This window comes from Scheffersomyces stipitis, chromosome 3, assembly GCF_000209165.1.
Source record: "Scheffersomyces stipitis CBS 6054 chromosome 3, complete sequence".
Classification (NCBI taxonomy): Eukaryota; Fungi; Ascomycota; class Pichiomycetes; order Serinales; family Debaryomycetaceae; genus Scheffersomyces; species Scheffersomyces stipitis.
The window spans coordinates 301,502-326,372 of record NC_009043.1 but is presented as its reverse complement, the minus strand read 5'-3'; the positions used below and the strand labels follow the sequence as shown (position 1 = coordinate 326,372).

The following is a 24,871-nucleotide window of genomic DNA, read 5'->3' as shown; positions in this document are numbered from 1 at the left end:
CTGTCTGCATCCCCCTGCGCGTGTTGCAGCCATTCTTTTTGATCCCTTCGATTGTCTCACTCTCAAATCTCCCTGTTGGTCGTCTGGAGCAATTGTCCTGATGGGAAACAATCCGATAGAGAGGATGTCAGGATCAGCAGCGAATCTTGGTCGCTATGTCGACTTTCCAAAAGATGACATCCTACTCTTTGAGCATTTCGCATCGCACATCTGATCTTGCACATTTCCGGAGCTCCACAAATCCAAATCTATCTCGTCGAAACGTGCTGCACAGTTTTCAAGATTTCGCGACTGGCTCACTTCGTTGCATGGAAACCAGCCGCTAGCCAAACAGATCCCCGATAGGAGACTCCCGTTTGAGATTTCAAGATTGGCTTATCTATTGTTGTCGCCCATGTGGAAAGAATCACGACATTTGCCTTATTTGGCCAACTAACAATCGCAATCTGCCTTCTTCTTTGTTAGCATGTCACGCACCCCAATGCAAGGTGCTTCAACTGGTGACAGCATTGACAGTGAGGGGAGCTTCTCTGGGAATGTGAAAGATAGCCCCCTAATTCCCGTCCTTTGTTAGCTTTATCGGATGAGCAGAGTCTCATCCCTTCTCTGCGCTCACCCCTAGCATCTTGCAGTCTCCACACTTTGAAGAATGCATTCGTAAATCCACAAAAATATTTTACTGAATCAGAATATTCCTTTCGATCTCGTATTTGTGCTGCTGCTAATTAACTTTAATTATTTAGTCTAAACATTATCCGAAGATATGGTTTCGGTCAAGTTGTCTTCGATCTTGGGGATGTCCACCGAAATGGTAGTTAATCCGTCAACATCACCAGATGTCGCCAGCAGCTGTTGGCAACCCCACAATGTGCCAAACCTCCTCCTAATTCCAGCAAGATGGCGCTACAATATGCACATGCATCTCTCCACCTTATGTGGCTATTTTATCAGAAATGGAAACAGGGTCCAACGAAAGCCGGAGTACCACTACTGTTTCCAGCAAAGAATATATATTCCGTAGGTTTCGTGTTTTCAGCAGCTTAGTAAATTGAATTTCCAGAGTGAATGGAAGTCGTCGAGTCGTGCACATTCGGTCATCCGATAATAAAAATTATACTATATTATTAATTGTACTATATTATTCGTCCTCCTCTCATACAAAATAAGAATGACACGGTTGCAAACTGAACCTCCTCAAGGAAGAAATAATCCTTAAGGTATGTTCAGCTTGTTGGTATGTTGGTATGTAAAGCAGAGAAGCATTACTGGCCAGGAAAGTCATCCAAGCTTGTTCATTCAACTATATTGCAAATTTAGTCTTGGAAAAATAGAGCGACAGTTGCAAACTGATCCGCCCTTGAAGACGATCACGTCATCCCGAAGTCGTCAAACTAATTTTTGAAGTTGAAGATCCCAGCCTCGAAGTCGAGTAATCGCACCAAAAGTCCCCTCGGCTTCGCTGTGCATAGGGCTCGTTCAGGCTTTCTGTTGCGGTAGTATAGTCAATTGCTTCGGCTATTTCCCGCGAGACGAATATCCTTCTTGTCTCTACTTGTGAAGAAGAGAGATAGGAGTTGTAGCTATATTACATACATTAGAGTTTATTGTAGATCTAAAGTCCCACCTTTAATATGCCATCTCGTGCGTAATATCTCCGGTAGATCTCATAGATCTCACAGATCTCACATTCCATATACGGTCCTATATGCTATCCAACATGCCAAATTTGACATGTCGTTCTCATTTGGCTAGATGTCGTTTCTCGTTAGCCGATGTCGTCCAGAGGTCTCCAGCTGGTAGATTTCCAGATCATTAGTCAGTATTTCTCATTTTTCACTCTTGGACCTGCACACGCGTCTTCTTTATCAAATAATGTAAATATCAACATTCGCGTCTGTTTATGTCATTTTCTTTCTACTATACGTGATCCATCACATTTGTAGACCGCAAAAATGGCACTGGCAGAAGTGGAACACGCGTACGAAAGTCAGAATCAGCACCAGCAGCCAGACGAGGACGAGGAGCTCGGCGGACCTTTGCTCATTGAGCAGTTAGAAGGCAATGGTATTACGTCTGGAGACATCAATAAGCTTAAGGCAGAAGGGTACCATACCATCGAAAGCATCGCATATACGCCCAAAAGAATTCTCATATCCGTCAAGGGTATCAGTGAGGCTAAGGCTGACAAGATCTCGACCGAGGCTGCCAAATTGGTGCCCATGGGATTTACCACTGCTTCTGAGTTCCATTCCAGAAGAGCCGAATTGATTTGCTTAACAACTGGATCAAAACAGTTGGACACGCTCTTGGGTGGGGGTGTAGAGACTGGATCAATCACCGAGGTGTTCGGTGAGTTCAGAACCGGAAAGTCGCAGCTTTGTCACACGTTGGCTGTGACTTGTCAGTTGCCCATAGATATGGGAGGCGGCGAAGGCAAATGTTTGTATATCGATACTGAGGGAACGTTCAGACCGAATCGGTTGGTGTCCATAGCTGAGAGATACGGCTTGAATGCTGACGACTGTTTGGATAACGTAGCGTATGCCCGAGCTTACAACGCCGAGCACCAGCTGCAACTTTTGAAGCTTGCAGCACAGATGATGGCAGAATCCCGTTTTTCATTGCTTATCGTAGACTCTATAATGTCGCTCTACCGTACCGACTATTCGGGCCGTGGTGAGTTGAGTGCTAGACAGGGCCATGTAGCACAGTTCATGAGAACATTGCAGCGGTTGGCTGATGAATTCGGCATAGCAGTATTGATCACCAACCAAGTCGTAGCTCAAGTAGATGGTATGGCTTCCATGTATAACCCCGACCCTAAGAAACCCATCGGAGGTAACATCATAGCTCACAGTTCTACCACCCGGTTGATGTTCAAAAAGGGTAGAGCCGAAACCAGAATCTGCAAGATCTACGATAGTCCTTGTTTGCCTGAAAGCGAGTGTGTCTTTGCTATCTACGAGGACGGTATAGGCGACCCTCGAACCGATGACGACAACCAGTAGGAAATATCCGGAAGACGTGAGTCAGTCACCATAGCAAGGTGCTGAAAGAAGAAGACGAAAGAATTCAATAGTATCTATTCGATGAAGTAGTATTGCAAATGAACTAGTACTGCTTAAACATATTGTCTATATGTCGAACGTGTTGTAGTACTACTATTAAATAGTCGATTCAGACTGTTTAAATGGTGCACCACCACGGTCTAATCTGTGCCATAAATATATGAATTATATGGATAGTCACCAGATTAACTGTAGCATTGAAAATGAATTAATCTAGGTTTAAGTAATTTATACATTATATGTATATTCCATGGAAATAAAATTATAAAAGCGACTTCGTAAGATAGTACCATTTATGTTTATGTACTACAACTGTCATGGAAATGTCATGGACTGTCTTCTTGGAATTCGGCAAGGCATATAACCTGGATTTTATCTAAACGATCAATGCCCGCTTAGGATTTCTTATTAATACTACATGCTGGTATGTATTGTGTTCTGTACAGTTTGTGTAAGGCATTCATAAGCTGCAGATTCACTATTTATACACGAAAAATTCTCGTTAGATTATTTATATCTATATACATGTATGAATCTCAATGGCATCTGTCTAGCCATAGATATCCATATGTAACCATATACATTCGTTATAGGTTTTTGGTAAACTCATCTCCAAGCACATTTTTCATCTCTTCGACAGCCTACCTGCACATGCACACGGTGCGGCGCTTTCCGCCCCGCTTGGCTCCGCGAAAATTTTTATCTTTTTCATCTCTGAGTCACGCACGACCATCCTCCCCAAAAACTTTTCCTATACATTGACTCACTACGTACACACAAATGGTTTTTAACGTTCGTTTTCCAGACGAAACACCAGAATTCCCAGCTGACGAATTTGTAAGAGCAGTGCTTTTTTGCGGCAGAACATCGCTACCTTATTCCCACCGATTTGTGTGTGCTCCATATCGCAATCTCATCTTGCTTTGTCAGCCCATACTGAACTGGATCGTATCCGAAGTCGGCTCCAGCTCGTGATCTCTAGAAAGTCTGTTTGAACAAGACAGCATCGACACGCAAGCGAGACAATCGAACCGTGTGCGTCTCCTCGGAACAGAGTGAAACACTTGAAGTCGTCGGGTCTTCCATCCGTTGGTCTGATCTTTCTTTTGCATCACTTTCGATCCAACTCAAGCTCGTTTTACAGACTTTATCGAGCCCGTTTTTCAGACATTTTCGAAGTACAAATTATTTTCTAGTACAAACCTTTCACGCTTTTCGCTTGCAAGACTCCACTTCCACACTGTTACAACATGGAGAAGTCCAAGATCAAGTCCATCTTGCCCAAGCCGTCGCCACTGCATCCCCAGCAGACGCCCTCGCCAAAATTGTCTGGCTCCGCAACTCCACTTTCTGGAAAAAGACGGTCTGTGGCCTCAGGACTAGCAGACTCTAAGAAGCGAAGATCTCTTCCTACCAACATCAGCTCGAACATGAGCTCAGTTCCAGCCATAGTTCCTATAGCCCCTGCTCCTGTTTCTATCAGCATGGCGGAAGACGATAGTCTGGAAAAGTCGAAGCAAACCGGCCACAGACCTGTGACTTCGTGCACCTTCTGTCGCCAGCACAAGATCAAATGTAATGCTCTGGAAAACTACCCCAATCCATGTCAACGCTGTGAAAGAATGGGTCTTAAGTGCGAAATCGACCCTCAGTTCAGACCCAAGAAAGGATCCCAGATCCAATCGCTCAAAAGCGATGTAGACGAACTCCGGGCCAAGATCGAAATCCTCACAAAGAATGAATCGCTTTTGACCCAGGCACTAAATCAACATAACATCTTGCAACAGCAGCAACAACAGCAGCAGCAGCAGCTGTATACACCTAGGGCACAGTCAACCCATTCTACAAACTCGCCTGTAAACTTCCAGTCGCCGCAGCTCTATCCTGCTGGAACTTACCAATCCTCCCCGAACTCTATATCGTTACCATCGGGCCACCTCAATGACTCTGTAAATAGCAGCACCAACCCTAACCAACTCGCCCATGTAATTCAGGAAGGCTCCGATACTTCGCCGTCTACAAACAACACGCCTAACTCTCAACATTTGAATAGAGAAGAAGTGCAATATGTCTCAGAGTTCATACTTGGAGAAGTACATCTTCCTCTAGACAAGGCGAACGACTTGCACCATATCTTCATGACAAAGCATCTTCCTTTCTTGCCCATTATCACCTCTCGATCGGCGACAGAATTGTACCATAAATCGCAACTCCTTTTCTGGACAGTAATACTAACTGCATCTCTCTCGGAACCTGATCCAACGTTGTACATGTCGTTAGCTTCGTTGATCAAGCAGTTGGCTATTGAAACCTGCTGGATCAGAACACCCAGATCGACCCATGTGATTCAGGCTCTCATCATCCTCTCCATCTGGCCCTTGCCCAACGAAAAGGTGTTGGATGACTGCTCGTATCGTTTTATTGGTCTTGCTAAAAATTTATCGCTTCAGTTAGGTTTACACAGAGGTGGTGAGTTCATTCAAGAATTTAGTAGAACCCAAGTAAGTCTTGGCCCCGATGCGGAACGTTGGAGAACCAGATCATGGATTGCCGTTTTCTTCTGTGAGCAGTTCTGGTCCTCGGTCTTAGGTTTACCTCCTTCCATCAACACCACGGACTATTTACTAGAAAATGCCAGGGTGGACCAGACATTGCCCAAAGACTTTAGGTGCTTGATTTCGTTGTCAATTTTCCAGTGTAAACTCGTAAATGTCATGGGTATTTCTGTAACAAGACCCGATGGTTTATTGGAGCCTCTGAACAGAGCTGGCTCGCTAAACATCTTGGATCGTGAGTTGGAAAGATTGAAGTTCAAATTGAACATTGTAGATGGATCTGCAATTGAAATCTACTATCTCTATGTGAAGTTGATGATCTGCTGCTTTGCCTTTTTGCCAGGCACGCCAATCGAAGACCAGGTTAAATACGTCAGCTCAGCTTACTTATCAGCTACCAGGGTTGTCACGGTGTCTTCGCAAATGTTGAAGGACAATATTCTGTTGATAGAATTGCCCATATATGTCAGGCAGGCGATGACGTACTCAGTGTTGCTTCTTTTCAAGTTGCACTTGTCGCGTTACTTAATTGACAAGTATGTGGACAGCTCCAGGCAGCTGATAGTCACGGTACACAGATTGTTAAGAAACACTTTGTCGTCATGGAAAGACTTGAAAAACGATATATCCAGAACAGCAAAGGTATTGGAAAACTTGAACATCGTTCTCTATACCTACCCTGACATCTTGTTGAACGATAATTTAGAAGCTGGTGGTAGTATTATCAACAGGATGAGATCACACCTAACTGCATCCTTGTTCTACGACTTGGTGTGGTGTGTCCACGAAGGTAGAAGAAGAACTATGATTGACAAGTCGAAAAAGTCAGAGTCTTTGGAAGACACGAAAATTCCACCCAACTCCACTACATCTACTTCTGTCAGTAAAAGACCCGCACCTTTGCCGTTCTATAACCAGATCACCAAGGACGACTTCAAAACCATCACCACCACTACACCCAACGGGACTACCATTACTACTTTGGTTCCTACTGATCAAGCTATGAACCAGGCTAGAAACGCATCTGGAAACAAACCTTTGGAAATCAATGGTATACCTTTGGCTATGTTAGAAGCCACAGGTAGTATCAAGGATACTATCCGAGAGCTGCAGACTCCAGCTCCAGAGGTAGACAATCCAACCACAAATGCTCCTATACTTCCATCTACAGTCAAAATCAAACTGGAGTACGACAATGTTGTTTCTACACCTCAACAGCCGTTATTGGCTCACCAATCACAGGCGCTTCAGCACCAGTCGTTTGCTATGCTTGGACACCAACCTGTAGATACTACGCCTAACCAACCGATGTTCATAAATAGTGACTCGATGCAAATCCAGCAACCCAGCTTGGTGGATCCAGCAAGCGCACAAGCTACACCTATCCAGTATATTGGTGCTCCCATCAATGGAGTCGCTGATCAGATGGATAACTTCTTCCAGCAGCAGTCTAACGGTTGGTTGAATAACGATAACTACCAAGATGATGATTTCCTCGGTTGGTTCGACGTGAACATGCGTTCCGATCAATAAACCAATTGTCCCTAAAATAATGAAATGACTTGTTCCTATTATGTCCCTCTATTCTCTGTCTACTCTCTGAGTTTAATAATCTTATTATTATGTATATATTTTCCATCTATATTCATTATTTGTTGATTGAATTTGTTATGATTGCTAAAAGAGTACTATATACTATTAACTGCTTGTTAATATAAATTTTCAAATCTTAATACTATTACTTGAAGAATCGACTGTATATTTCTGTATATTTCTGTATTTCTGTATGACTATACATGACTTTAAGGTAAGATTTCCAAATTGAATATTTCTATATTGGTATTTAAATGGTTGCAATCTGCACGCTCTAAACGGTTGAAATGGGATCACGTGAAATTCGCCAATACATATATACCGGAGCAGACTCCCCTTAGTTAAGCGAATCAACCATCATCTAGAAGCCGAAGACAGATGAAAATTGTCAAATCTTTGCAATTGATTTCTCCTTCTTTCTTCAGACTCAATTAACCACCCATCATGTTGTCAAGAGTGTTGATTCGTTCTGCTGCTGTCAGAACTGCTCTTCCCAGAGCCACCCCGGTTTTCAGACCATCTATAGTCGGAACTCGTTTCTATTCGTTCAAGCAAGAAGACCAACCCAGAATCAGAATCGGCTCCACCGCTCCAAACTTCGAAGTCAACACCACTTCTGGCAAAATTGACTTCCATAGCTACATCGGCGACAATTGGGTTGTTCTTTTCAGTCACCCAGCTGATTTCACTCCAGTCTGTACCACCGAGTTAGGTGCATTTTCCAAGTTGAAGCCGGAATTCGATAAGAGAGGTGTCAAGTTGATTGGTCTTTCCACCGAAGGTGTCGATAGCCACAACCAATGGATCAAGGATATCGAGGAAGTTGTCACCGGTGGTGAAAAGTTTGGCTTCCCTATCATTGCCGATTCCACCAAAGAAGTTGCTTATAAATATGATATGGTTACTGAAGATGACTTCAAGAATCTCGAATCCGGAGTTGTATTCACTGTCAGATCTGTCTTCGTCATTGACCCAGCCAAAAAGATTAGATTGACCATGACATACCCTGCTTCTACTGGTAGAAACACTGCTGAAGTATTGAGAGTTGTTGATGCTTTGCAATTGGCTGACAAGAGAGGCATTGCTACTCCCGTCGACTGGACCGAGGGCCAGGATGTCATCATTCCTCCTACAGTTTCTAACGAGGCTGCTAAGGAAAAGTTTGGAAGCTTCAAACAAGTCAAGCCATACTTGAGATTCACCAAGTTGGACTAAACGGGAACTCAGATATCTTATTGTATGATAAATGATTATATGTACTTATATGATTATATATATATAGCTCTTGGTATGTGCAGATAACAAATATATTCTATCTTATGATGGCATTGACCAAGGTGTCGGATTTTGCTGGCTCAGATGATTCGAGTGCTCTCAAGAGGTGTTCAGTTCCATCTTCAGCCAAGTAAATGGCTTCTCCTTTAGTATTAGTTTTCAAGTGTGACTGTATGGCTTCCCATGCCTTGGGCTTCAATCTCGGAGGCTCTGAATCTGAAGGAAACCCATCGAACGTGAGCTTAGCACCTACTAATGCCGATTTTGGTGGGTTTATCAATTCTACTGTGGTTGATTCTCCATTTGTCTCTTCTGCGGCAAGTAACATGGCCTCAGACTTGACTCCTCTCATCTTCGAAGGTTTGAGGTTAGTTAAAACGACCACACGACGGTTTTGCATCTGGTCCACAGGAATGTAATTGACCAAACCAGAACATACTTGTACGGTCCTCGCTACCTTTTCACCATCGGATGCTGATTTCTCGATCTGAATCTGTGAAACATATAGTTTATCGGCATCAGGATGTTTTTCACATCTGAGAATCTCTCCCAACCGCAAGTTGAGCAAACTGGGTGCAACTAGTTGGTTAGTATTGAAAAATGAGTGAAAATTTTTAATTTTTCAGGACACACCTCTACTAATGGGATACTTACATTCTGGCTGGCTAGAGTAGGCTCTACGGGCTATTAATCTAAACATCGGACAGTATTTCGAGCTGAAGAATGACTGGATTATTCTAGAGTTTACTTACACTGCACAGCTGTAGCCAATTCTGCGGTGGTAGTGTTGTACTCTATAGTGTATATAAGTGTAGCGGATGGCTTATGTCATCATGATCTCATTATACTACATCTGAGTCTTGCAAAAGTAGATATATCTACAACTTGAATATGTTGTACTTTCTGCAAAATACAATTCTGTACTATACTCTAGTGGTACATTCTGATATGACAGTGTAGTATGCCACATGCTGTGCATCTCCAAATTTTTGCTATAGCTAAAGCCATATTCTCTACTCAAGTCTTACTACTAACTATACAATTACCATATACTTTGTAGCTGGTCCCATAATATCTAGCTGATAGAAATGTTGAGCTGTATTCTTCACTGCTCTCTAACTGCTCTCTAACTGCTCTCTAACTGCCAAATTATCTACTCCCAGCACTAAATCTTCGGCTGTAGATTTTTCTATCAGCAGAATTATTCTGTACAGAGCAGCAGCAATTTAACTATATTGGGAATGTGCATTAACGCGTCCAATTTAAATTAATGAAGCCTGCACAGTCCTAGAAATATCTCAGTACGTTTGAGTTTCTCAATTCTCTGATTTTTCAGTAATCTGTTTCTTTCTGATTCTGTGTATTTTCCCATTTTCCCTAACCGTGTTTCTTTGCCAGCCAGAACTTTCACAACCTCAACACTCACGTTCAAGTAATAGACTCACTCGCAATAACTATGGCCAACTTCGTCTCGTCGCCAGGACGAATTCCTTCTGATGCTGCTCATCTTCTCCATTCATCGCAGCCCGCTTCATCGATAGGCAGAGAAGCATTCACACCACAAAGTTCACAGCCACTTCTCTTCTCAGAATCCCAAGGCCCATCCATATCCACAGTGCCACCCTCGGCAAGTGTTGCTGGCCACAGAAGGCAGATTGCTGTACCCAAAGTCGTTGATGTCACAGGTGAAAAAGTCAGAGAAAGCTTCGAGCTGTTTATCGAAGAGTTCGTGGATCCGGAAATTGACGATATGTCTGCTCCAGACGCTGGTCAATGGGATGGCCGTGTATACTTGGCCCAGATCGAGACCATGAAGTCGCTCGAAATCTCGACGTTGTATGTCAACTATCAGCACTTGGTGGGCCAGGAAAACGGGGTGTTGGCTACAGCTATTTTGGAACAATATTACCGTTTCTATCCATTTTTGCTCAAAGGATTGAGGCATTTATTGAAGAAATACGCGCCAGCTCTACTCCACACGTCTCTTGTTGGTCAGAATGCTGAAGATGACGACTCGTCTCACAAGCCTGGCTTCTCTGAATCGTCTTCTTCCACTGGAGCACCTGGCCAGTCCAACGAAAGAGTGTTCCAGATATCTTTCTTCAATTTACCTACTATCAATCGTATCAGAGACATCCGAACGGCCAAGATCGGATCGTTGATGCTGATTTCTGGTACTGTGACCAGAACTTCCGAAGTCAGACCAGAATTGTTCCGAGCCTCCTTCACTTGTGACATGTGTTCAGCCGTCATTGAAGGTGTCGAGCAGGTGTTCAAGTATACCGAGCCTACTTCGTGCCCTTCTTGTGAAAACCAGTCGTATTTCACACTTAACGTCTCCAAGTCGCAATTTATCGATTGGCAAAGAGTTAGAATTCAAGAAAACTCCAATGAAATACCAACTGGTTCCATGCCTCGTACGCTTGATGTCATATTAAGAGGGGAAACTGTCGAAAGAGCAAAACCCGGAGACAAATGTAAGTTCACCGGTACCGAAATCGTGATTCCCGATGTATCTCAATTGGGATTACCTGGTATTAAGCCGCAATCGGTCAGGGATAACCGAGGTGTAGTTTCGTCAGAATTGAGCTCAGCTATTTCTGGTTTGAAGTCCCTCGGGGTTAGGGACCTCACTTATAAGCTTGCCTTCCATGCCTGTCATGTGTCGTCTTTGGTGAACAAGTCTAACAGTAATGGTGAAGAGCAAGACTCAACCGAGGTAGACTATCAGGGCTCCAACGACCAGGAGATCTTTTTGACCTCGTTGAGCGACTCAGAAGTGTCTCAATTAAAGGAAATGGTAAAGGACGAGCATGTATACAACAAGTTGGTGCAATCGATAGCTCCAGCTGTTTTTGGACACGAAGTAGTCAAGAAGGGTATATTGTTGCAGATGCTCGGAGGTGTTCACAAGCAAACCATTGATGGAATCAACTTGAGAGGTGATATCAATATTTGTATTGTTGGTGACCCTTCCACTTCCAAGTCCCAGTTCTTGAAGTATGTATGTGGTTTCTCTCCCAGAGCTATCTATACTTCAGGTAAAGCCTCTTCTGCAGCAGGTTTGACAGCTGCAGTAGTCAGAGACGAAGAAACAGGTGAATACACTATCGAAGCTGGTGCCTTGATGTTGGCTGACAATGGTATCTGTGCCATTGACGAGTTTGACAAGATGGACATTTCTGATCAAGTCGCTATTCACGAAGCTATGGAACAACAAACCATCTCCATCGCCAAAGCTGGTATTCACGCTACTTTGAATGCCAGAACCTCCATATTGGCTGCAGCAAACCCTATTGGAGGTAGATACAACAGAAAGTTGGGTTTAAGATCCAATTTGAACATGACTGCTCCTATCATGTCTAGATTTGACTTGTTCTTCGTTATATTGGACGATTGCAATGAAAGAATTGATACACAATTGGCTTCCCATATTGTGGATTTGCACATGTTGAGAGACGAAGCCATCGACCCTCCATACTCTGCTGAACAGTTAGCCAGATACATAAAGTACGCCAAAACGTTCAAGCCAAAGATGACAAAGGAAGCTAGAGATTTCTTGGTCACCAGATATAAAGAATTAAGAGACGACGATGCTCAGGGTCTTGGTAGATCATCCTACAGAATCACTGTCAGACAGTTGGAGTCGATGATCAGATTGTCAGAAGCTATAGCCAGAGCTAACTGTACCGAAGAAATCACTCCAAGTTTTGTTGCAGAAGCATACGACTTGTTGAAACAATCCATTATCCGTGTTGAAATGGACGACATTGAAATGGAAGAAGACAATGAAGCTGTTAACGACGATGATGAGAATGATGGCTCGGCATCCAACGATAATGACAATAACATTGAGCCTTTGCAAGAAGATGGAGCACCAGCTCAGCTTCAGGATACCCCAAGACCAAAGAAGGAAAAGGTATCCATTGGCTACGACAAGTACGTTTCAATGATGAACTTGTTGGTGAAGAGGGTTTCTGACGACGACAGCGCTGGTGGAGAAGGACTTGGAGCTGAAGAGCTTGTAAACTGGTATTTGACTCAGAAGGAGAACGAAATTGCTACGGAACAAGAATACTACAAGGAAAGAAAGATGGCCTACAAGGTTTTGAAGAGATTGGTTAAGGATAGAATCTTGATGAGTGTCATCAACAACGAAAGTCTGTTACCAGATGAAGAAGGTGCGTCGGAGCGTGTAGACAAAACCATCTACATATTGCACCCCAACTGTGCTATTCTCGATTTCTTTGATCAAACGAGAAGCACCGAGGGTGATCAGGAAGTAGACGACACTGCCGAAATCTAGGTTGGTGGAGCTTTAATGTTGTATATTAGTGATTAGATAGTTCTATTCTTTATAATGAATATTGTATATTAGTTAATATATTTGCAAATATGTATGTGTTTACTTATGGATATGGAGATTTAGACATATACTACTGGTATATGCATATTCTAATAGGCAAATATATTGGTGTCAGACTACATAGATAGGCTATATACCATCAGATTTAAGTCTCTTTTTGTCTTGAATAGACGGGTATCCAATTACTCTTTTGCCCGTTTCCTCGTCGATGTTATCATGACCGCTGTCTGCATTCAAGAAGTAAGCTTCAGCCACTACTTTTTCTTCTGTGCTTAGTCTTGAGAGCTCGTACAAGTGATTAGCTTGTGAGTTGTCAGTGTAATCAGGCTGCTGATGTTGTTGTTGATTTTGCTGTTGTTGAGGAAGTGGCAAGGGAATAAAGGGATTAGGTTGGAATACAGCAGGATTCTTTTGTCTAGAATAGCTCGAAGTGCTGCTGCTTCCTGAGCTACTCTTCCACTCTGTTGGAACTAGCTGTTGCGAGCACTCCAAGCAATGTTCAACGAATATCCTGGAATTGGGAAACATAAGCTGGCAGGCTCTACACCAGCCTGGATCGTCTCTTGATGAATCCTGGGTAAACTGCTTCTTGTCCTTAACGTAATGAACAAGACGGAGATGTCTTTTCAATACATCTAGCCTATTGAAAGCACCTCCATTTCTATGGCAAGTAGGATCATTACGCCAATACGGGCAATGGAATAATGGCTCGGAATGTGATTTGGTATGTCTTCTCAAATCAGACATTCTGGCAAAAGACCAAGAACACCCTGTGAAAGTACAGGCAAAGGGTCTTGTATGCGACGTGTTAGCTACAGTTTTGGAGTTGAATTTCTTAATGTCAATTTCGTCGTTCTTTTTGGGTCTTCCCGGTCTGAACTGGAACGATTGCGCCTCTTGCTCAGCAGCATTTGTAGCAGCAGAAGCAATAGAAATGGAATTTCCATTCTGAAAATTGTGCGGATCTATTGAGTTTGATCTCGATGTCACATAGTAGTTGTTACTATTAGACGATACTGAATTGCTGCTGTTATTGCTGTTATTAGTGTAGCCCAACGAAACATTGGCATTGGGGTACAAGTAGCTGGGTATATTAATGAATGAAGAAACATCATTCCTATTGAGCTGTTGTGGAAGCTGTTGCTGTTGTATATGTTGTTGTTGATGATGCTGTTGCTGTTGTTGTTGTTGTTGCTGTTGCTGTTGCTGTTGTTGTTGCTGTGAAAGCTGTTGCTGTTGTTGTTGCTGTGAAAGCTGTTGCTGTTGTGAAAGCTGTTGCTGTTGTGAAATCTGTTGCTGTTGTGAAATCTGTTGCTGTTGTGAAATCTGTTGCTGATGTTGGCGATGTTGCTCATTATGTTCATGACGTTGTTCATTTGTTTGTTTCTGTCGGTTTTTGCTAGATTTTAGTTGCTGTTGGAGCTGCGGCTCTACTGGAGTTTCTTGGATAGAATGACTTTGTTCGTTTTCTAGACTTTGAAGCTGACCAGTCTCACTGGCATGCGCTACAAACTCCTGAGAAACTCCGCTAATATTGTCATCATTGCCTGTCTCATATTCTTCGGCCAACTTGGTAGCTCGTTCCACAGATTCCGTACTTGAGCTTCCGCCTACTGTTGGTGGATCTGAGAGATTCAGGATTTTCTGTTGATCCTTTCCAGTTGTTTCTGTATTTTGGCTAGAACTTTCCATTTTTCAAGTATATAACGTGATATGAATGATAATCAATAAAAATCAGTAAAATAAATGGGCTGGTCTTCGTTTGATCTTCGTCCTGTAAATCTTTCGTTCTCAACTCTTTTATCGTTATGCTCTTGAGTGGTTATTATCGCCTTTAATGATTTTTTCGATCTCCTCTCAGCAATCTATTAATATTAAAATCTTTCAGTAGCTTACTATATTTAATATCTCTACCTCTGTGTTGTCTTCTGAATCTGATTCGGATGTGTCTATTCCACTTCACCTATACAATCAATATTTCTATAATGAACCAATATGACAAAATCGCACTGAAAACGTCTGGCCCTCAATTAAATCAATATGGTTACGCAGATTTGCTCCAAATCAATTAACCAATTGTGAACGTCTCTAAACCTCAGCAGAAGTCGTTGGCCGCAATATGCTTATCGCTTTGCAATAATAACAAACACTAGTAACATAAACAGTTCAAAAAAATTCGAGCCGCTTGGGGTGAGGTTCGAATTTTCGGGTCGTGTATATACCGACGTATAACGGATTTTGCAATCTTTTCCCATAATCATTATGGGTGAAGTTCTCAATTTGTAGCCACCTGCGAATTTAAGAGCTCTATTCCGCTATCCCATGCTTTTGTGACTGCTATCGAAGATTTTGGTTTCTGTGATTGAACACCCCTTCCCTTTTGGGCATCACCATGACCGTTGTTAACCTTGTGGTAAACGGCGATTTTCATCTTGGAATCAGGTCCTATCATCCTCTGCAACTCCCATCTTACCCATAACGACGATGCCTTATATTTATGAGCAAATATGAGGTCGGATGCTCTCTTCATTTTGAATTTTGACAACTCCTCTCCTAATTTCTCTTTTATTTCCTCTCCGTTCCCATATATCTTGTTAACCTGACCGCTGAGTATCTTCTTGAGCAAATTGATCTGGGCAGCTGAGGCCGATTTATTCGCCTGAATGATATCATGCCCTCGCAGCTTGACATAGTATTTCTCAGCTAAGTCTAGAACAGTCATCAAATCAGCAGGATCTTCAAACTTAAGTCCTCGGTAAGGTCTGTGCTGGAACTCTTGCTTGGGAAAGAATTGGCATAAAGTTAAATGGAATACATTACCATTGGCTCGTCGATCTCGACGCATGGTGAGAAATTCAGATCTAATTAATGGTAGTCCCCATACGTCATATTCCAATCTAACCCACGGCATATTGCTTGTTCTTATTATGCGAAGTTCATCTTTTTCTGAATATTGTTCCGTTTCAGGTTCCACTAGGGAAGTGAACCCGTCTACCGTCTCTACATTTAGGGTCCAATAATCCATCATCAGTTGAGCTTCCTTCACTTTGGTGGCGATTTCCTCTTCAAGATTCATCTTCTCCAAAGATTTCAATAACGAATCAACAGCCTCTGCTTTCTCTTCTGTTTCCTTTTTCGCTTCAGGGGTTCCTTCGGTTTCAAATCCACACAACGTAGGAACAGATACAATGCCAGTGCTCATTGTCGAAGCTATGTCTATTACATGGCAATGTGTCTTTTTCTCATGTAAACGCAACCCCCTTCCTATCATCTGGACTAAAAGGGGCCGTGACTTGGTTGGCCGTCCAAGGAAAAGTGAATCGATATTAGGGATGTCAGTTCCCTCAGTGAAAACCAGAACATTGCATAACACCGCGATCTCACCACTCTTGAAATCTGCAAGGATTTCTGCTCTCTCTGTTTTATTAGTTAGTCCCGTGACATATTGGGCATTGATTCCCTGCTTTTGTAGTTCAGCACATAATGTTCTGCAATGGTCGATGTTGATGCAGAAAACCAAGGTCGACTTGAAGTTGAACTTTTCCCTTAGCCTTTTATATGCCAATGCCACTTGCAAGATAGTATGCGAACTCGTCAATGCATCAGCAAGACTCTCAGTGTCAAAATCATTGTTCAGCTCTTTGATGGCTTTGAGGTCTACGTCGAGCTCAATGGTGGAGAACTTAATATCCGCCAAATCTTTATTCTTGATCATTTCTACAAGGTTTCTTTCAAACACAATCTTGTCAAATACCACTCCCAATGGCTTCCCATCGTATCTTTCCATGGTCGCTGTGAATCCTAGAACATACACTGGCAGTTCAGGGGTTGTGGCATCAAAATAGTCTATTATTTTGTTCCAGGTGGTGGCAACAGCATGGTGACATTCGTCGAGGATGATGGCTTTGAACTCATTCTTGTCGTATCTCTGCAAGCGGGCCAACTTATTATACACCAAAGTCAGCACTGACGCTACGACTACATCGTCGTCGTCGCTCATCCGTTGTTTGGCCTTGTCTATCCCTACCTTGAGATGAGGATTAAGATTACGAATCGTCTGTGCTGCATGATTGACGAGCTCTTCACGATGCGCTAAAACTAAAGTCTTGTGACGTGTAGGTGATGTTGACTTTATGAATGGAATAAGATAGGAGAACACCATAGTCTTTCCTCCTCCTGTGGCGAGTACCACTGCTTGACGCCTGATGCCTTGGTCGACGGCCTCGAGAACGGACTTTACAGCAACTTCCTGATAATCTCTAAGTTTAAAATTAGACATTTGTGGCGTTAAATATGATGATGTAAATGATGAATTGGACCTCTTGAATACATTCCGAAGCATAAATGGGCTAGTAAAAATTAGCTTGCTGAAAACAAAATCCCTCTTCTGATGTGATTCGAATACCAGTAAAGAAAGATACAAACTTCAAAGATATACAACTAAATTTCCATTATGTAACTAACTGTACAAAATTGAAGAATACAAGTCAACAATTGCTACAAATATATACATCAAAAGAGAAAGTACTAAAGCTTAATTGTTGTTTTTGTTCAATTTTTTTCAGTGAGACCTGCCAGAGTTGACTGCGAAAAGTTTCACTACGTTTCTAGGAATTGTCACTTGCTCATACCCTAAGCATAACAGCCATCCAATTTCCCTTTCCATTTCCTAACCGGGGTCTTAGTCGATTTTCTCAAGAATTTTGATATCTTTAAACCCAACACAATTAGACATGAAGGTCGGGCGGGCTGTTTTATAGTCTTTCCTTAAACTGGTATTCCGTAGAGTGAGAGACTTGACATGGGCTGTTGGCTGGCTATTCCGACCCATAAATGATGAACCATATTCAATTCGACTTTACGAAGTGGTGAGTTATAACCTTACCATCGTCGATGTTTCTATTGGTAAACTTGAATTCTTTCAAATGTACATCTTGACTAGTACGCCTATGAGTAATATGAAGATTTGGAAGAAATATATATCTCTATTTGTCACTTATCTAGTGCACTTAGAAGTTAAACCTCTTAGACTCTGAATAGTGAAATTCTGAAATAAAACTCGATCTGACTTTAGTCATATTGAAGCTTCAAAGACTACAAAGTCAGAAAGAAGCGATGTGGCTGCGTACGAGAGTCGTGACAATGTAGTGTACCAGGAAGTGAATAAACGGCTGCAAGACTAGGCATTGTATTCTTGTAAGAAATCCCAAAATCTCTACTCGGCAAAGTGGTCTCTACATGACAATTCAATGGCTCTGTCTCTGCTTCAACAGCCAGTTTCGTTTCTCTATACACTTCCTCCTTTGCTCACTCTAGTCAATGTTAGTTACAAAAACGACTTGTAATTTAAATCCAGCCAACAATATCAAGATATGAAGTAATTGAAATAATGTACGAAGAGTTAGAGAACCTATTCCATATTCTTATTTCTTCAGAGTCTCTGCTGATTAATCGCCATCTTCATCTTTAGTAATTTGGTCTAGTTAGCGTTCTCTGGATGTTAATAATTCATGACTAAGGCTACAACCTCGATTTTGGTAGTGCGCTTTTCCCCATATTTTCGTGGCCCTCTTCCTTCCACAGCCGAAGCTATAAAGGAGTTGTGAATTCCGAAATGAATTACCATGTCCTTTTTCTGGCGAGAGACTTCAAAACGGTTCAATTGATTTTCTTCTACAACATATTGCTTGGTTCTATCCACTTATTGTTCAATTGTGATCCTTTGTCTTAAATTTACTCAGTTAGAATAATTCTCCAAAATGTCCTCAGTATGTATTCAAATTTTCAGTGATTCTTAATCCTATTGTATTTCAAACCAAAACTAACAATTTTAGGATGAAAAAATCGAAATATTGAAGTTTGCTGCTAAAGATGGAGCTTTCCACAGAAGACCTTCGCTGTTCAGAGATTTTATCAGCAACAAGCCTGGTTCCAAGTTCTTAGCCGAGGCTAACCGTTACCATTTATATGTTTCGTTTGCGTGTCCTTGGGCTCACAGGACGTTGATCACCAGAGTGTTGAAGGGCTTGAGTTCCGTGATCTCTGTGTCAGTAGTGCATTGGCATATGGATGACAAGGGATGGAGATTCATCAACGATGAGGAATTGAAGACAATTGACCCCAAGACAGATGTTTCTTTGGGAACAGTAGACCATTTGTACAACTTCAAGCGTATCAGGGAGTTGTACTTCAAGGCGGAGCCTGATTATGTTGGCAGATTCACCGTTCCAGTCTTGTGGGACAAAAAGTTGGAGACCATTGTGAACAACGAATCGAGTGAAATCATCCGGATGTTAAACCTGGAGTTCAACGAGCTTGCCACAAAGGAAGGAGCTGCCATTGATATCTACCCTAAGGAGTTGCAAACAGAGATTGACGACATTAACTCGTGGATCTACGACAACATTAACAATGGGGTGTACAAGTCTGGGTTCTCCACCAAACAGGAAGTGTATGACAAAGAAGTCAAAAACGTGTTCACTCATTTGGACAAGGTTGAGGAGATCTTGAAGAAAAACCATGCGGCCGACAAGCCGTACTTGCTAGGTAACACCTTGACCGAAGCAGACGTGCGTTTGTTCACCACCATAATCAGATTTGACCCTGTGTATGTTCAGCACTTCAAGTGCAACATTGGTATGATCAGACACGATTATCCTCACATCCACCAGTGGGTCAGGGAATTGTATTGGAAGGTGCCTGGCTTCAAGGAGACCACCGACTTCGACCACATCAAATACCACTACACGAAGTCGCATATTGCCATCAATCCTCATTCAATCACTCCAGCTGGTCCTATCCCCAACATCTTGCCATTGTAGTGTGTTGTTAATTTTTGTAGTTTAGTGAACTATTAATGAGATTAGGTTTGTTAATTTCGATTGTTTTCGAATGTGTTCGATTGTTTTGTCCATTGTAGGTGTTCGATACAATGGGTGTATTCTGTCGAAAACGTGCAAAAAGATTATAGAGTAGTAAAGTAGTGAGCAGGGACATGATGCACCGATATGTCACTGGCTGCAACAGAAGCTGCAGCGGATTAGGTTGCAGAAACGCGTCTTTTTTAGCAACCATTTAGGCAGAATTATTTCTCTCTGCGGAAAAATCTACAAGCACCTAGCAGCCCAGGATGTCTGAACAAGAAGACGCATCATCATCTTCAAGTACGCGTCTGTATATGCTATGGCACGTGAAGGGTAGTACTTCCATCCTGTTTTTCATCCGTTGCCGTTAGCAGGCGTTCGCTATGGATCTGTGAGTAAGACTCTTTGGGTCGCGTTTTCGCTCGTGTGACACAGAGGGCCACCAGAAGCAATTGTAGGATTCTTGCTTCGAACAATGGACCCTGTTTTAAGTTTGAAGCTGTGACTGATTCCCACAGTTGAAAAGAGTATCAATTTCTAGGATAGCTGCTGATCTTGCAAAAGCTTCATCACAGTCTCGCTAGTGCACATCTCTCGCTAACTGTGCACATGGCCACGATCGCTATATTGTGGTGCGCCTCATCGTGGTAGGAGCGGTGAGAGCAGCGAGAGAATAAGAGGAATGGCGAGAGCAGAATAACGAGAAGTTCTTAGTTGGGCCATTGTGGCGCTGAAACCCCTACTTTGTAACGACAGATATGTTTGCTACATCAGGAGAAGAATGCTTCGTTATTGTTCTGATACACTTCAGTGTGTTTGCAGTTCTCGCTAAAATGAGAATAGTGATGTGAGACAGGATTAAGCCAGTAAAATTGAGAGCGGGAATGTAAATGTAGCGAAAAGTAGTAGCGAGAGTAGCGAGAGTAGCGAGGAGAGTGAGAAAAGAGAACCGAGAATTTAGAACTTAGAACTCCTAATTATACTGAAGTTTGTTTCAGAGTTCACTGCAACAAGCAACAGGCTTCTTGTGGTAATCCCAACTCCAAAATACAATCCAGAATGTCACGGTGCATGTTCGTTTTCGGCATTTTAGCAATTCTGGCATTTGAAGTTCCTGAACCGACACGTAAAAAACAAAAATGAACATCAAGACGATCAGAAAATCACAAAAAAAATCTAAAATCAAAACATTATTTTGCACGATCCCCAAAATCGCCAGCAGACTATTTTTCTTCTTTTGCTTTACATCCAATATCCCAGGACTTTCCGCTAGTGTCCATTACTCTCGTTACATATATATTATAACCACAGCCCGTCATGAGAGGTAAGTATACGTTTACGTTTGTGATATGAGATAGCAAGACGAGAGAGAAAAGTCAATTAATAATTAGTCAAAATACATCAAACTTTGTTCAGACAAAATTAATATTCTTCAAAAGTCAATATTCTCAGTTTTCGACAATGTGGTAGTGATTCCTAGCCTGTGGGTAACAATTGTCTGTTATTGTCTGTCGTCTACATCTTATGTGTGTTGATTGTCGATCCAATCATAGTATATGATACAACAGTCTAAAAACCACAGTAGCAATTGCATATAAATATCAACAAATTGCAATTTCCGTGAGTCCATCACGTTTAGAATATAAATTCTCTTGTCTTTATCATCTCAATTTCATTGTCTTCATTCCATTTCTATACTAACCCATTAGACTATAAGGTTGTCGTCCTAGGAGCCGGTGGTGTGGGTAAATCGTCCATAACCGTGCAATTCGTGCAAGGTGTCTATGTCGAAAGCTATGACCCCACCATTGAGGACTCGTACCGAAAGCAGATAGAAATCGACGGTAGGGCCTGTGACTTGGAGATTCTCGACACGGCTGGTGTGGCCCAATTCACTGCCATGCGAGAACTCTACATCAAGAGTGGTAAGGGATTCCTTTTAGTATACTCAGTCACTGACGAGAACTCATTAAAAGAATTGTTGACGCTTCGTGAGCAAGTGCTTAGAATTAAAGACACTGATAACGTGCCTATGGTTCTTGTGGGTAACAAATGCGACTTGGAAGAAGACCGTGTCTTGAGCATAGACGTCGGAGTCAAGGTGTCGCAAGACTGGGGTTTGGTTCCATTCTACGAGACCAGTGCCATGTACAAGACCAACGTTGACGAAGCTTTCATTGATGTCGTTAGACAGATAATGAGAAAGGAAGCTGTCATCACCGCGGAGAAGAAACAACAGAAGGAATTACAGAAGAAAGAAACCTCACAGGCACAACAGTCTCAGATAAATAGCAATGGTACTAGTGAAGCTGTCAATCCAACAGCTGCGAAGGAAAAGCCTGTTGCCAACACAAGATTACAACAATCCACTAACGACCATATAAAGGACTCCTCTGGAAGCAAGTGCTGTGTCATTATGTGAGTTTGTTGGTTAATCAAATCCTTTCGCGCTTGGTATATGCATAAGGATAGTAAGAATACATTATAGCTTTCATCCTACTTTACTTCATTGAACAAGTATATACTTTTGTATTTATTGTACCACACCATTCTCTCGGTTCTAATTCACAATGTCTAAAAAGAATATTCATATAGAAGTAGTCGTCTCAATTTTTTCGTATAAGGATGGTGTGAATACGGTAGCACTACAGTGGCTTCTTTATTCACTTCCTTCATGTCGTCACAGAATGCAAAAAAGAAAGGAAAATAGGTAAATTAGGAAGGAATTGCTGGTGTGTTATAATGATACCCGCGAGATTCGAACTCGCGCCTCCGAAGAGACCAGGACCTTACCCTGGCGCCTTAGACCAACTCGGCCAGAGTACCCAATTCCTGCCAATAAACTATTTTTCTTGCTGTAGTGCGAAGTTATTTTTGCATCCATACCGCAATAGTTAAGGAAAAATGGTATTATATTTTTATATTGTAATCGTCTATTGGTAGGGAATTCAACTCAATTATGTGTTCATACTAACTGCTCGTTACAGTTATGTTTGTATTTGATATATTGGAAGTCGACGGACGCTCATTTTGATTAATTTCATCTATTTTTGAAATTGTGTATTTCATCTTTTTTTTGGCAATATACACAGAAATAGTATTACTAATGGTCTAAATCCAGGCTACCAACCAATATCTACACAATATACTTGTAGAGTATTAAATATATACTTTTTATTTCCATGTATTAGATATTTACTTCTTATTAACAGATATACATTTTTCATGCCATTAGTCTACCAATTGGTAATGTTCTTCTCAGCCTCACCAAACACAGAGTTACCTCCATTGTCAGTGCTGTCCACGAACTCGGTCCAGTTCTCAAACGGCTGGTACTTTCCAGATGTCACGTCGTAGAATTCAGGCAACTTGTCTTGTAAGAACTTCAAGCAGTAGTTGTTGATCAATTCGAACTCCAACAAGAAGGCATCATGCCCTTCTGGAGAGTCGAGCTTCTTCAAGCTCGAGTCAGGGATATTCTCACCCAAGAGCTGCTGTTCACCGTAGGTAAACAACCCATCTGATTGGATACCTATAATCAAATGTGGCTGTTGTAAGCTCTGCAAGAAACTAGGCAACGGGTCTTCCACCGTGTCTTGTACCGAGATTCGGCTTCGGGTGATGTCGTGGGTGTCAAGCTTTCTGGTTATAGATATGTAACAGTTGGCGTCAAAACGAGTAATAAACTTGTTACCTTGGTATCTCAAGTACGACTGAGCCGTGAAGTAAGTTTGGGGCTTGCTGGTCATGTTGATGCTACTTTGCGATGAAGTTCTGTTCAATGACGATCTGGACGATCTGGAGCCTTCGTTGTGTAACAACCAATTCTCTTCGTCTTTTGTCTTAGGGTATCTGATGCCCTGTTCTTCTTCATCTCGCTTTCTTTTTTCCTCGTCATCTACAGGAGTTACGACTGAGCCGATCTTGTTGGGCAACTTACGGCCAAATCTGGTTTCAAAAGAGTTTCTTGAACGATACGTTAAGAGCGCAGCCATTCTCGCAGCGCTAAGCCCCGAGTCAGGCTTGATGCCATTGTTCTCGTAGTAATAGCCGTCATCGTAGAACGGATCGCTAAAGATACACTGTCTCTGGGTTTCGTTCCATGAGATACACCAGGCTGAGGCTCGAGCAGAGGTGGCAAGCGCTATTATAGACCTAACGTAGTTTGTCTTGTTGTATGTAGCAGAGTACTCCAAGGCAAGCATGCCTCCCATAGATCCACCAATGACACAAGCGATCGATCTGACACTCAACGAGTCCAAGATCAACTTCTGGATACCGATGTCGTCTTTTACTGTGACCAATGGGAAAGAGGGTCCATACGGCTTACCTGTAGACTTGTCAATACTGACAGGAGAAGCCGAGCCGTAGGGTGAACCGAGGAAATTGATGCAGATGATGAAGTAGCGTGAGGGATCAAACGTCTTGCCAGTACCAAGCAAGGGTCCCCACCAGTCCTGGACATCAGAGGATCCAGTCAAGGCATGGCAGATCAAAATGACGTTGTCTTTCTCTTCGTTTAATCTACCCCACGTCTTGTAGGCTACAGGGAAACGTGACAAGACCTCTCCACACTCAAGCGTGTAGGAGGGGATTTCTACAATGGTCTGGCCAGGAACGAGACTGGCGTACGAATTCGTTCTTTTCTGCTCAGCAGTGATGTCTTCATACACCTGATTGTTAAAGGTAGTCATTCTACTTTGCGGTTCGGGTCGGATGATGGAATGCGGGTGAGTGGATCAATGATGCGACTCTTGAGCCGATTTATATTGTTCTTTTGTAATAGAAGTACCTCGTGGAGTATCAGTAGAGTACCAAATGCTTGCTAGTAGAGAACATGGATATAATGAAAATATCAGTCAAACTTTTTTCTGGCAGTAGGTTGTATTGTGCACGATTTGATCGTTCGAAATAATCCCTGGCTGCAATAGTAAATTAGTATCGCCTTTTGGGTTTCGCCTTTTAGGAAACTGTGGATCCTAGAATTAATAACTGAAAAATTGGGGGTGGGCCCGATACGGTAAGTCGTTCCTTGGTGTCACTGCCTAATTCGCTAGTTGGATCCGGAAAGTAGCAGAAAGTGATGCAATACGAGTGAAAATCGCTTATGTGGTTTGCTCAGATGATACTGCAGTCTTCTGATGAATTTAT

The 24,871-nt window shown here is 42.3% G+C and overlaps 9 protein-coding genes across 9 annotated transcripts; 5 read left to right on the top strand and 4 right to left on the bottom strand. All coding sequences in view use genetic code 12, as the record gives it.

Moving 5' to 3' along the window:
* Positions 1-4,318: 4,318 nt before the first annotated feature.
* On the top strand, positions 4,319-7,350 carry PICST_82707 (predicted protein; the record flags this gene model as incomplete). The annotated part of the gene is made up of 3 exons (XM_001383654.1): positions 4,319-4,519; positions 4,580-6,793; positions 6,866-7,350. The coding sequence occupies 3 exons, from the start codon at positions 4,319-4,321 to the stop codon at positions 7,154-7,156; spliced, it is 2,706 nt and encodes a 901-aa protein (XP_001383691.2).
* Positions 7,351-7,616: 266 nt separating this feature from the next.
* On the top strand, positions 7,617-8,543 carry PICST_77026 (predicted protein). Its single transcript, XM_001383653.1, has one exon. It carries the CDS (start codon positions 7,661-7,663, stop codon positions 8,429-8,431), a length of 771 nt encoding a protein of 256 aa, XP_001383690.1. The 5' UTR covers positions 7,617-7,660; the 3' UTR covers positions 8,432-8,543.
* A 6-nt stretch (positions 8,544-8,549) lies between these two features.
* PICST_30537 (predicted protein) lies at positions 8,550-9,461 on the bottom strand (the record flags this gene model as incomplete). The annotated part of the gene is made up of 4 exons (XM_001383305.1): positions 8,550-9,070; positions 9,146-9,175; positions 9,244-9,285; positions 9,392-9,461. Coding segments are annotated over 4 exons (663 nt in total), but the record flags the coding sequence as incomplete, so codon positions are not given.
* Positions 9,462-9,868: 407 nt separating this feature from the next.
* MCM6 (DNA replication licensing factor, MCM6 component) lies at positions 9,869-12,898 on the top strand. The gene has a single exon (XM_001383652.1). It carries the CDS (start codon positions 9,948-9,950, stop codon positions 12,795-12,797), a length of 2,850 nt encoding a protein of 949 aa, XP_001383689.2. The 5' UTR covers positions 9,869-9,947; the 3' UTR covers positions 12,798-12,898.
* An 88-nt stretch (positions 12,899-12,986) lies between these two features.
* On the bottom strand, positions 12,987-14,549 carry SWI5 (SWI5-like zinc finger protein; the record flags this gene model as incomplete). Its single annotated transcript, XM_001383304.1, has 1 exon — positions 12,987-14,549. The coding sequence occupies one exon, from the start codon at positions 14,547-14,549 to the stop codon at positions 12,987-12,989; it is 1,563 nt and encodes a 520-aa protein (XP_001383341.2).
* Positions 14,550-16,044: 1,495 nt separating this feature from the next.
* On the bottom strand, positions 16,045-17,339 carry ADD1.2 (ATP-dependent DNA helicase; the record flags this gene model as incomplete). Its single annotated transcript, XM_001383303.1, has 1 exon — positions 16,045-17,339. A coding segment is annotated over exon 1 (1,155 nt), but the record flags the coding sequence as incomplete, so codon positions are not given.
* Positions 17,340-18,709: 1,370 nt separating this feature from the next.
* Positions 18,710-19,678, top strand: ECM4 (Extra Cellular Matrix protein; the record flags this gene model as incomplete). The annotated part of the gene is made up of 1 exon (XM_001383651.1): positions 18,710-19,678. A coding segment is annotated over one exon (969 nt), but the record flags the coding sequence as incomplete, so codon positions are not given.
* Positions 19,679-21,428: 1,750 nt separating this feature from the next.
* PICST_57530 (predicted protein) lies at positions 21,429-22,142 on the top strand (the record flags this gene model as incomplete). The annotated part of the gene is made up of 1 exon (XM_001383650.1): positions 21,429-22,142. A coding segment is annotated over one exon (714 nt), but the record flags the coding sequence as incomplete, so codon positions are not given.
* Positions 22,143-22,879: 737 nt separating this feature from the next.
* Positions 22,880-24,857, bottom strand: MET2 (homoserine O- acetyltransferase). The gene is made up of 2 exons (XM_001383302.1): positions 23,635-24,857; positions 22,880-23,610 (listed from the first exon to the last, which is right to left on the bottom strand). Exons 1-2 carry the CDS (start codon positions 24,412-24,414, stop codon positions 22,957-22,959), a joined length of 1,434 nt encoding a protein of 477 aa, XP_001383339.1. The 5' UTR covers positions 24,415-24,857; the 3' UTR covers positions 22,880-22,956.
* Positions 24,858-24,871: the final 14 nt, after the last annotated feature.